The sequence below is a fragment of the Polypterus senegalus genome, chromosome 7 (genome assembly GCF_016835505.1).
Source record: "Polypterus senegalus isolate Bchr_013 chromosome 7, ASM1683550v1, whole genome shotgun sequence".
Lineage (NCBI taxonomy): Eukaryota > Metazoa > Chordata > Cladistia > Polypteriformes > Polypteridae > Polypterus > Polypterus senegalus.
In genome coordinates, this window is record NC_053160.1 from 126,358,866 (window position 1) to 126,371,180 (window position 12,315).

Consider the following 12,315-nt stretch of genomic DNA (forward strand, 5'->3'; position numbering starts at 1 on the left):
TCCATCATGTTTGTTTCCATTTACACCTATGTGTATTCACTGGTTTAGTAAAATGCTCAAAAGGAAACTGAAGAGAAAGTGAAGAATGGAAAATTACTCATCCATTTCAGGCTTCGAATCATTTTGATGATACAATTAGAAACAAAAAAAAAAACTTTACGATTTAAGGATTACCTGACATGACAGAATTAAAACACTAACAAGCCTTGATATTAAAAAAGACCTGTTATTGGCAACAATTGTTTTCTAATTAAGCAACTGAGTTGGAACAAAAACCTGTAGCCACTACGGCCCTCCAGGACCAGTGTTAATCAAAATTTGATAAAGGGGCTAATGCTGTGTAGCTTCTGATTAATGAATGTTTAGAAAATGCATAGATATTACAGATATAGGCATGACTATTATCCTTTGCCAGTCTTTTAAAAAAATTCATAATATGAATTCTGAAAATTCTGAAAATTTACTGTTTTTGAATTTTTGCATTAATGGGGTAATACCTAAAATTAACCGAAGGGAACAGCCTTACTTTGCCCTAAAAGGCACATCATTATCCATGCAGAACTGTGCATTAACAAAATTACTTAGATGTGGAAGAAGCCAACAAAGACACTGTTAGACCAAGTACTCATGTTGGCTTTTAAAATTGCACAAACAAACATATTCTGATAAGTGGTTTAGAGAGGTACAGATTATTTCAGATGGAGAATCATGGCCATCCTTTTATGATGCTGCAAAATGAAGTTATAGCTATGTATTTGTTGTATTTCACACTAGTAAACAACATTCAGAATTTAAAACACCAAATGTATTAATGCCTTAAAATCTTATTAATTTACGGTAAACTCATTGTCTTATACATCATTTTTGCTGATTTCTCTAACAGGTACCTCCTCTACATTAGTCTTTTCCTCCTTTTTCCTCTTCCACATCACTCAACAAAAAATGCATATCGTCATTCACAAAATTGAAATGCATTGCTGTATGGAACACTCAACTAAACAATGACAGACTTGGTGTTTTAAGGGAAAACTTTTGCAAGCACAATAATAAATGAAACATTACACATTAGCTACTATATACCTTGTTACTTCATGTCTTGAAAGGTACAGGGTGCCATTTACTAAAGACCTGACTGGTCTTAAAAAAGCAAAATAATTTTTGAATTAAGAGAGGGTGACATGGTATCTAATTTGTACATATACTAGATAATTAAAAATGAATCTTTACTCCTTTTGAAATGTGTGCTTATCAAATCATGTAGCCTGGTCTCTGTTAATATCCAAACTGTTCCTAAATCAGTAACTTTGTACAAAAGCTTAATGTTAATTCAGATCTCCATGGAAACCCACGAAACACTAAAACCAATCTTACATACCTAATAAACACACTTAATTCTCTCCTGCCATTGCAATAGTCTTTGTAAATAAATAACATTTTCTCCTAAATTATTTTTGAATTTCAAAATACAGTCATATTTTCTTCTGTTTACATTCTGAAATGAAGGCGGTAATAAATATTAATGTACAGCTGGGTGTAGACTGTTTCCCTTTCTTATTTACTGTTTGCAAGAACAATAGAAAAATGATACTAACTTGTCTCGTGCCCTTTGAAAATGAAGTAAGTATGATAAAGAAGACTTGTGCTGACAAGAATTAAGTCTTTGTGTTTTTTAAATGTTGACATTTAAAAAAAATTGCAAATGTAGTGTTGATGTTGAAAATGCTAAACGGCATGGTAAATTAATTACTTTTTTTTAATCAAGTTTTAGCTCAAATCGCAAAGTATTATTTTGGAGAAAAAAAATATGAATACAACAAACTGTTTATTTTATGAGCATGATTATACAGGGAGCCAGGGGTCATATTCCAGCATTATCAGATGAAAAATATGTGCAGAAAAAAATCGTACTCAGCTAATTAATTCCATTCAGAGTTAATTTTATGTATTGGAAAGATGTATATATTTTAAACAAATGTAGAACACATAATGAGAGGAGACCCACTGTACACACATTTAGAGAAACCACAAAGCCATGTAAATGACTGGGTAAATGTACTGTGGAATCTATTGTTCTGCATCATGTTCAATCCCTCGCAAAAAAGTTAAAAGCTGCACCCACTTGAATGTCGGTAATAACTGCTGTCAAAAATCCATATCACATTACAAAGAAAAATTCAGTTTTTTGTAGGGACTGAGATATATATATTTGTATATACTGTTATGAACCCAGACCAGCCTGGCATACTAGTGAAAGCTCAGTCTAAAAACCCAACTGGGCTAGAACTGGGAGGGACTCAGATAACAAAATACTTAAATTTGCTTGTAATTATGTGGCTACTAATTTGTGGAACATGGGAATTCAGCAATTGATCCGAGCATATGGGATGCAATGGCACTTAAAGGCCACACCACCTTGTGCACTACGGCACAGGAAACTGACCTTTTGACTTGTTGTTTTTCTTCAGACAAATTCCGATCAGGATGCTAATTTCTTGAACTGTTACCTTATGGAACAACTAACTGAATATTTTCTTACAATAATGTGTTGAAGTAATATTAAACATAAGGGAAACAGAAATAATGAAACATAACTTATGTAAAGAAATGTATAGTTTGACTATGTGTTAGGGATATAAGAAGAAACTGTTTAGCTTAAGAAGGGGAAGTATTACACTATCTCAAAAGGGAAAGTCCAGGGTGAGAATTAATCAAGAAATGGGAGAATCTGGACACAACGGCAAAAAATATTTCTTTTATAAAAAGATTAAGAATAGGGAATCATATTGAAGACAGAGAGGGAGGACTAAATATTTTAAACTGCTATATAGATATCATTTTTCTTTTTTTACATTTTCCATTTAATATTTTTAATTTTGTATTTTATTCTTGTGCTTTAATAAACACACTCTTCTTGTTTCAAATCGTTGGCTTTAAAGATGCATACCTTGCTAGGCTTGAGTGTACTTCACTCTTGACAATATTCTTAAAAGCTCACTTACAGTTCACAACCAAGTCCATACACAAAGACATTACCTTTAAGACACTATTACACCAACATAAAACCAAACTTTCTGTTTTCTGTTCTGACGTGTGCCTTGCTTAAATGCATTTGAAAGTTTTCCACAAACTTTTAGTCTACCAGGAAAATGTTTATTTTTTCAAAATCCACAACACAAGAAGAATTTCATCTAGTATACCAGTTCAACCAGCTTATCACCCACTTCAATTTGGAGGCATTTGGCTCTGTTGGAAATTCAACAACTTCTTCAAAGGCAGCAGACATGTCATCACATGGTAACAAACTAGTAAAAAGTAAATAAAATTTAAAAGTGTATGGGAACCTGTTTGTCATTTGTTTATGTATCAACTAAATTAAATCATTACATTTTTCTTTATAGTGACTGTCCATGATGGAAAGTCAACCAACAAGCTTCACACATTTATCTCCGTGCGTCGCATCTATCTTGCTTGCTTTTGTTGGCATGCTTGCACCACATGACCCAATATGCAGTCAGCTTAACTTAATATGCCAGTTTTTGGTATATTTGTGGAAATCTGGACAACAGCCACATTAGAAAGCAAAAATACACAACTCTGTAGATGGGAATCTGAGACCCTGAAGTCTGAAAAAAAATGCAAGTTATAAAAATCTAAGCAATAGATATTAAACCAGTATGAGTTATCCACACTGCTAAAAATGAGCAACTATTTTGAGAAGGATTACATTTAAAAAAAAAACAATTTTGTCCTTAAAACATCCTTTTTCAAATATCTTTTCATGCTGTTAACCAATTTCACCATCTTAAATTAATTAGGAAATTGTGTTCCTTAGTGGCAAAGGTCTTATGCCAGAAGACTGTTCATTTAAATTCCCCTACTTTTTGCACCTCATCTGCCATTCTCCCAAATGCAGTCATTTGGACACAATTGCACAGAGATATATCTACATTGCTTTGGTTAAAAAAAATCTAATTGCTTTAAAGTCTTTGAAAAAATTATAATCAAACATAGGCTGAATTGTTTCAACAGGTTTAATTGAATTACTCTAAGGAAATGTCTTTTTGTTTTTCTGAGTATCAACAATGCTTCTCCAGAATCAGAAAATCACTTACATATTCATGCCAGGCATTCCAGGACCACCTAAAGCATTCAGAGGGGGTCTCATTCCTCCGCCATAACTCTGCAATGATAACCAAGGATCAGACTAACCACAAAAATAAAAAAGAAAACCAAAGAGGAAGGGAAAAGAAAGGAAAGTAAATTAATAATTTTCGCAAATATGATGGGATAACAGGAAACAGGCCATTCTAATTAGCAGTGACTCGGCATACAGTGTGCAGACTCAGTGTTACAGGGGATTCAGTCTCAGATTAAACAAATGTAACAGGAATCCTCACACCATTTGATCTTCAACTCATTGTACCCGAGATCTACCCACTGCAATTACTTAATATGAATCTACTGACATTTTGGGTTCAGATTTGAGGTGTCTAATTTCAGTCTAATAATGAACTGTTCTTCTACTTTTAGTTATCTGGACATAACAATAATCTAGCATAGTTCTACTGATCTTTAGCTTTGGCAAGGCAAGGTAAGGCCCAGCATTACTGTTATGAAGTGGTGTCACCTATGTTATACAGTTATGTGTCATATTTCTTTTAACAATGTGCAAACATTCTAGAAACACACCTCATTCTGCATTTTCGTGTCATATATGGAATTTGGAGATGTGGCATATTTCAACACAATTTCAATTCCTATTGACATATTCAAATGGAAAATGGCTTTTTGTTTTTTTGGCAGGTGGTCTTTTTTACATTATCCCAAGCTGAAATTAATGACACTAGACTAAAGTTGAATTAACAAGTTCTCCTCAAAGTATTTATGAGTTCAAAAAAAATAAATTCTTCAGTAAATAAACAGAATTTTAGGTAATAACTTTGTTAAGCAGTTTTAAATGGAATTGCTACATTAAGTAAATAATATGATACATTTAGAGAAGAAAAGGGGGATATGTCAAGTATCCTTAAATTGTCATAAAAGTGATTCTGTAGCTGACCTGAGATTTAAACAAGAAAAGACTCTGTAACTTGGTATAAACTCAGGGTAGACTATTCCGATTCAATTACTACCACTTAATCAGAACATGAAAGAAAATCAAATTTACATTATTTATTTTAGCTAAGTACTGCTAATAATATATACATTACATTTACCACTAACTGGTTCAGTCTGGTGTGATACAAATATCATTTAAAATTTGAAGTATGCTAGTTTGTTCATACACTAACATATATAGTTTTGGCCTTGCTGATATGATCTAATTAAACATGTGTGCATTTTTTGGGTAAACATTAATGGTATAATGGCATAAACAGTATAAACATCAGAAATAAAGTTAGAGTGTCACTTCATCAAATGTTTAACACTAGAATTACCAGAGCCTATGAAAAAAACTCGTAGATCTGTCCCACCTTAAAACGCTTCCCACCTCTCCGTCATGTCCTTTGTCTTCTAAATTTGTGGCTAAGCAGCAAACAGCAATAGTTTTTGCCTACATTTTGTAAAATTTATTACTAAAATATAAAAAAGTGTCTGTTTTAACAACGTGTTAACACAAATTACTGTAGAAACGGAACACACGTGAAATGAGTGTGTTCCAAATAACAAACTATTATTTCCACTCTAAATCTCCACTTCACTCCCAGATAATCAATCAAGACATGAGCTGGGAGAAGTTTGTGCACATTCTAAGTCGGTGGGGGGAAAGAATAGCCGGCTGCTTGCAGATTGTGTTTATCAGCACATTTAGATGAACAAAAGATGCTGGCGGAGAGGTGAGAACGATTTTAAGAAGCGATTTAATTTGGGACGAATCTATGAGTTTTTTCGTAGGCTCTGATAATTCTAGTGTTAAGGACAAGAAACAGATTGGATTTATTACTGTGGGCACAAATAAATAATGAATGTACTAAATTATTTTTTCAGAATTTAATTTATACATTACAAATATAAAACAAGAATAAATTACCTTTGCTGTTAATAGGTTATGGATAAACCAGATTAATAAAGATATAATAAGCATACAATTTTGTATTAGCTTTTTTTGTTGTTTACAGTAAACATCCATCCATCCATTTAGTGTACTCAGTGTACTTTAGTGTTTTTGGTCAGGGGAAGCTGGAAACTATTTGGAAGCAACCAGCACATGGTGAGAACCATGTCACACTCACATGCACACTGGGCCAGCTTGCAGATCCATGTTTTAGGGATTTGGGAGGAAACCAGGAGTATAACTAAAAATTTGCAAGTAGGCAATGATACAACATCTAGACTTATCACAGAGATAAGCCTCAAACCTAGTCTCTAAGACATGAAGGAGGGGTGCTATCTACCACACTACTGTGTCACCTTTAATTTATCATTTTGTATTTATTGTTTTGCTGTTTGCATAATAATGAGCATTTATTTGGTAACGACACATTGTTCAATAAAGAAACAAAGCCTGCAGCCTGAAAGTGTAATTATTGACCTCATTTACTAAAGATATTAATAAGGAGGGATGGATGGTTAGTTTCAAAGAATCTAGGTATACATAGCTGAGCAGGAAAAAAAAAAAAAACAAGACTAAACACTCTATTATAAGGTATTGTTTTTTAAAATCCTGCCTACGTTTATTCTTTTTCCCCTTAGTTCTCTTCCTTATGAAATAAGCTGGCCCTATTTTATTTTAACAGCTGTACCAAATTTGAATCTGGAATTGCAACTGATGATAATCAAAGGTTAGGATTTTAAATAATATGTTTGTTAAAAATATGTCTGGATATCTTCAATAAATCTTGCAAAAAGAAAACTTCTGTTTAGCAACCCATGTGGTATGCAAATATCCAGTGTGTACAACTGAGAAATAACATACAATAATTCTTACAATTAAAATATGTTTTACAAACCTGTATAAATATACAGTACTTAAAATAGTCTTACACAGTTGCTATACTTATTTCAGCAAGACTTAAAGGATCTGCTGCTAACGTCTTGGCGTCAGATACCACAGGACACCTTCAGGGGTCTTGAGGAGTCCATGCCTCAACAGGTGGGAGCTGTTTTTGCGACATGAAGGGACCTTCACAAATTTCAATTTTTGGCAAAAGGAAGACAGCTAAAGCACTTTGGCAGTGGAATGGTTCAAGCTAAACGTTGAAGCTACATGTCTGACAACCTGCCGACAATTTTAAACAAGCAGTTCTTTGTAGTATTCAAGAATGCCCTAATCTAATAATCACTATTCACAACTGCACTCTGTGCGCATTGAAAATTTTGTATTTTAAAAGCAGTTAACAAATGCAATTTATAGATGATTAGCAAAACTTAATAAACTGATCAGATTTCTTGGCAATTTGTTAATTCTGAAAAAAAAATTCTTTTATCACAAGACAACTGACTGGAAGCAATTAAACAGATCGAGTTGTTCTGTCCTGTTACTCAGAATATTTTAATTTTTATTATAACTACATTTGTATGACATTCAGTTTAATTGTGCTTTATTTTTTCATTATGTTATGATCACTTTTGACTTTTTAAAAACTATTTAAACTACTTACAAATTTAGAAGATTTGGTTATAATATTGTCCTTATAACATATTATGAAATAAAAAGTGAGGAGGGCGGCACGGTGGCATAGTGGTAGCTCTGCTGCCTCGCAGTAAGGAGACCTGGGTTCGCTTCCTAGGTCCAACCTGCATGGAGTTTGTATGTTCTCCCCGTGTCTGTGTGGGTTTCCCCCGACAGTCCAAAGACACAGTTTAGGCGCATTGGCGATTCTAAATTGTCACTAGTGTGTGTGTGTGTGTGTGTGCCCTGCAGTGGGCTGGCGCCCTGCCCAGGATTTGTTCCTGCCTTGAGCCCTGTGTTGGCTTGGATTGGCTCCAGCAGAAACCAGTGACACTGTGTTATGACTGACTGAAAAAGTGAGGAATGAAACTGGTCATTGAGCAAGATTCAGCTCTATCCTGCCACCAGCAAATTTTTTAGTTTCTCTATTTTTATGGACATATATACTTTCCAAAAATAATAACAAAGCATCTTGAAATTTTTAGGAAATATTTTAATTTAAAACTGTATATTCAGTGAATTAACTACATTTATAAGCAGATTCTTATAAAATAATTTAGATTTTTATTATATCAGATTGTACTCCATTTTAACTCCTAAATTAATGCTGCAGAAAGTCTTGGGCATTACTTTATGCCCATGTAAACATCAATAGTTACTGTAAAATGAAAACATGTAAAACAGACATAACCATTAACCTATCAAAGCATCTTAAGGTATTATGATGTTCTACCATATTTTTCAAAACACATTTTTACAACCTTGGCAAGTGTAAAAGCTGCAATCCACACATTCCCAGTTGGAAATTGAAGATGCTCTAACTGTGTAGAGACAAACATTACTTTTCTTGTATAATAATGCTGAATACTTCCATTTATAACACAATTTCCCAAAGGCACAAGCCTAATCCTAATAATAATCCTATACATATGATAACAACAGTGATCCTTTGGCCTAATTTACCATGTATATTATCTTTTAGCTATTAAACTTTACAATATATATCTAGTGATGCCAGAATTGGTTCTAGTTACCCAAGACAAAGAACTCTTTTGTATAGTGCAGTTTTCTATTATGTACATTTTTCTAAAGTGTCTACCACTAGTGTCAAGAACATTAACTGCTAATCTGAACTGGACCTTTATTGAATCAAAGTAAAATAAATTTGATATATCAAGAAGCTAAAATATAATTAAATTAAATTATAACATACTGGTTAAGAGTCGAATTAGTGGCACATTTTTCATTAAATATACCTATAAAAATATGATTTATTACATTAAAATGACATACCTGTGGCCCAAGAGGAACCATGCCTCGAGGAGGTGTCATTCTTTGCATTGGTCCACCCATGTTAGGATGCCCTGCACCAACCAAAAAGTATATAAAGATTGTCAATAAGGACCTTTATATTTTTTGAAAATATTTTATTTATTTTTCTCACCTGCAAAAACATTTCTTGTTTTATTGGAGAAAACAACAAAGTAAATAATACATTGTAGGCTTTTGAAATATAAAACCTGCTGGATGCATTATAACAATAATGTATTACAACAATGACTTGGGTGCTGAAGTGTTAGTTAAAAATTTCATTTTATTCTTTGCCCTTATAAAATTAAACTACAATCTAATGTTAAGGTGATATTGTAGAATATTATTATCTACTAAAATGTTTTTAACTGAAAGGTTGGCTGCATTAGAAATCATGGTAATGCTGTTTTCATCTTGGTGTGAATTTTATAATTTAAAAAGTTTTTCAATAAAGAGCTTTCATACCAACTTCATAAACCAATTATAAATTACCTAAATTATCTATTGTGAAATTTCTAAAGCGCTGGATACATTTACGTGGCTGTAAATAACTGCTCTAATAAAACAAAATGTCATTTACATTAGATCTTGCTAAGGATAAAAAAAATGATCACTGGTTGAATAAAGAACAGTATTATTAAGTAATCAACAAACCTAAATATATGCAATCATTTACAAATATACAATATATACAGTATATAACAAAGCTGAGTACATCCCTGGATAAATAAAATGTTATGCAAATACAAATCCAGTATGTTTAATACATTTTATTTGTTTATAGCTAAAGTGTAAGACAAATGAAGTCAATTAATTTGAAAAATGTAAATGTCTGCCTTTAAAGACATGTTTTCATAGCAGTTCACAATTAAAAATGTTATTTTGTGCACAAATATTAACAGTTTAACAATAATGAAAGGTCCATATTTAAGAGCTAACTGCAAAAAAGCAAGTGCAGTATACCGTTCACTAGTGAGATACCATTCTTTTATTATTTTTTTTTATATTTAGTATGTCTGCCTTTATTTTGATTCTCCAAGGCATGGATGATACAAGGTCTTGCATGAATCTGTGGAGAGATTTTTTGCCATTTTTCACAGATGATTCTTTTTATCTACTCTTTGCTGGAAGAGTTTTGTTAATCTTCCATCCACTTTAAAGCATCTCAGTGGTATTTGATTGGGTTCAAGTCAGGGGGCATATTTGGTCTCATGCTAGTTTACACTTTTTTCTTTTTTTAAAAAACTCTTACATGATACTTTGGAGTATGTTTTTATCATTGGCATGCTGGAAAATTCCTCTTTAGCTTCTTGAGACTTGCATTCATGGTGCCTTTATAAATGTCATCTCCCCTACACCTTTTGCGCTCATGCAGCCCCACAACAGCTCACTCCCTCCATGTTTCATAGTTGGCACAACACAGTCACTGTGCTAGTCTTAGCCAGGTCCAATCTAAGGATAGAAATACCTGATATGATCCAAAACAAAATTAATTTTCATTTCATCAGAACAAAGAATGCTTCTAATATTAATCAATCTTCTTTTCATGATCTTTAGAAATGTTTTATTTTGCAGTTTTGAGTCTTTTTGCGTGATTGGTTTTCTTCTTTAATGTCATGCATAGAGGTCGACTTCATGCAATGTAGTTCACACTGTTTTAGCAGACACTGAAACACACATTTTTATAGATAATACTTGTTTCAATTCAGAAGCACTTGCTTGTCTGTTTTTCAATGAGAGGTTGCGTAAATAGAGAATTGGCTGTTCCTGTACCTCCTAACCATGGCTACACTGTGTTTTGGCTTACTGTATGTTCATTAGCCTACTAATGCTTTTGTAACCTCAACTATATTTTTGAGGTCACAATCTTAATTGGTCCGGCAATTCTTTTCTATGTCGAGCCATGCTTCATCAGGCACATCTTAGGCCAAAAAAGAAAGCTGTGGTGTTCTCAGATTATTTTATAACCTTCTTTCAAGCAATTGGCCTTAACAGGAAATCATAGATGTAATCATTTTTGTTGTGGTGCTCACAGGTATAGTCAATTTTGTTGCATTTTTTCCTTACAGCATGCATTTCCAAACTAGTCTATCTACATTGTTATTGTGCTTGTTTTAAAATATAAAAAACATCAAATACCCTACACTGTAACTGAAAAAAAAATGCAACTACTGAAAGATGATACAATTTAAAATCACTTAACATGTTAGTTATATTGACCGTGGTGCACTCAGTTTTATTATATACTATATTATATACAGTACTACATATTAAATTACAAAATTGTTGCATTGAACAACTGACATGAGCTAACTTTCTATGAAATTAATTAAAAGAAAAATACAATTTCTCTCTTTTTCTATCATAGACCCATATTTGTTGCAGTCCTAAATGATAGTAAGGGACAAATGTAAACCATTTCTTGTCAAGTTAGCAAAAGCATAAGCTTACACGCTTAAGATAGTCTTGTTTTCTCTTAAAATGGCCTAAAAGTTTTCCTTGGCGATCTTGTGTTAAACTACAAAGCAGAGTATTGCCTAAAGATTGAACTGTCCATTTGCTTCAGAAAAAAACAAATATAGGCCATTGAAGTGGAAAAGCAAACAAAATGATCTAATACCTTGTTGCCTTGTTGGATCTATTCCACTTGACAATAAAGCTTGGTTTCCTGGGACACCTCCAAGTGCCTAAACACCAGATAAATGAGTTAGCAACATCAAACAATGCATAAAACCTTCTAGACACAGAACTATTATATACTATATAGTATATTATTATGCAGCATGTACATGATAAATAATTAACCAAAAAATCTATTTTTTCTTATTACATAGCTATACCTTTACAATGTAAAAATAGAAATGTAAAGCATGCATTTCTTACTTTGTAATAGTACAAGGCATAAATAAACAGAACGATCAAAAGCAATAGTTCTCTAAGTATAAACAGGCAAGACATATTGGGGGTCAGATGGAAGCACACGTGAAAGCAAAATTTTGAGTACTATTATTTTTGGTTAACATAGTACTTTTATTATAGCAGGTAGTGGTCCACTTCAGTCAACCCTAAAAAAAACAAAGTTTGAATGATACTGAGACTATTATATAGTAATAAATAAAACTTCAACATGGCCAGATCTCAATACTAGCATCCTTGAGTTTCACTTAAACAAAATCAAAAAACACTTGGCAAAATTGAATAGTACATTATTAACATTTATTTATTTAAGTAAAGGCACTACAATAATGTAAATTTGATAGCCATTCCTACTGAATAATAACACATATATATTTAATATAGCATATATTCATAATCATTGCATTATACAGCCTTTCCACAGATGAAATAAATGGGATATTTAAACAAGTCAACATACAAAACATATCTGGTCT

General features: G+C 32.6%; 1 protein-coding gene across 9 annotated transcripts in view; it reads right to left on the reverse strand.

Moving 5' to 3' along the window:
* ssbp2 (single-stranded DNA binding protein 2) overlaps positions 1-12,315 on the reverse strand; it is a 695,743-nt gene that overhangs the window by 117,198 nt on the left and 566,230 nt on the right. For 4 of the 9 annotated variants that reach the window (XM_039759281.1, XM_039759275.1, XM_039759279.1 and 1 more), the window contains 3 exons: positions 11,544-11,610; positions 8,906-8,985; positions 4,113-4,204 (listed from right to left, as the gene is read on the reverse strand). In XM_039759281.1, coding sequence (XP_039615215.1) covers positions 4,113-4,204; positions 8,906-8,985; positions 11,544-11,610 — 239 coding nt within the window. The remainder of the gene's footprint in view (positions 1-4,112; positions 4,205-8,905; positions 8,986-11,543; positions 11,611-12,315) is intronic. The other 5 variants (XM_039759276.1, XM_039759280.1, XM_039759278.1 and 2 more) reach the window with 3 other exon arrangements.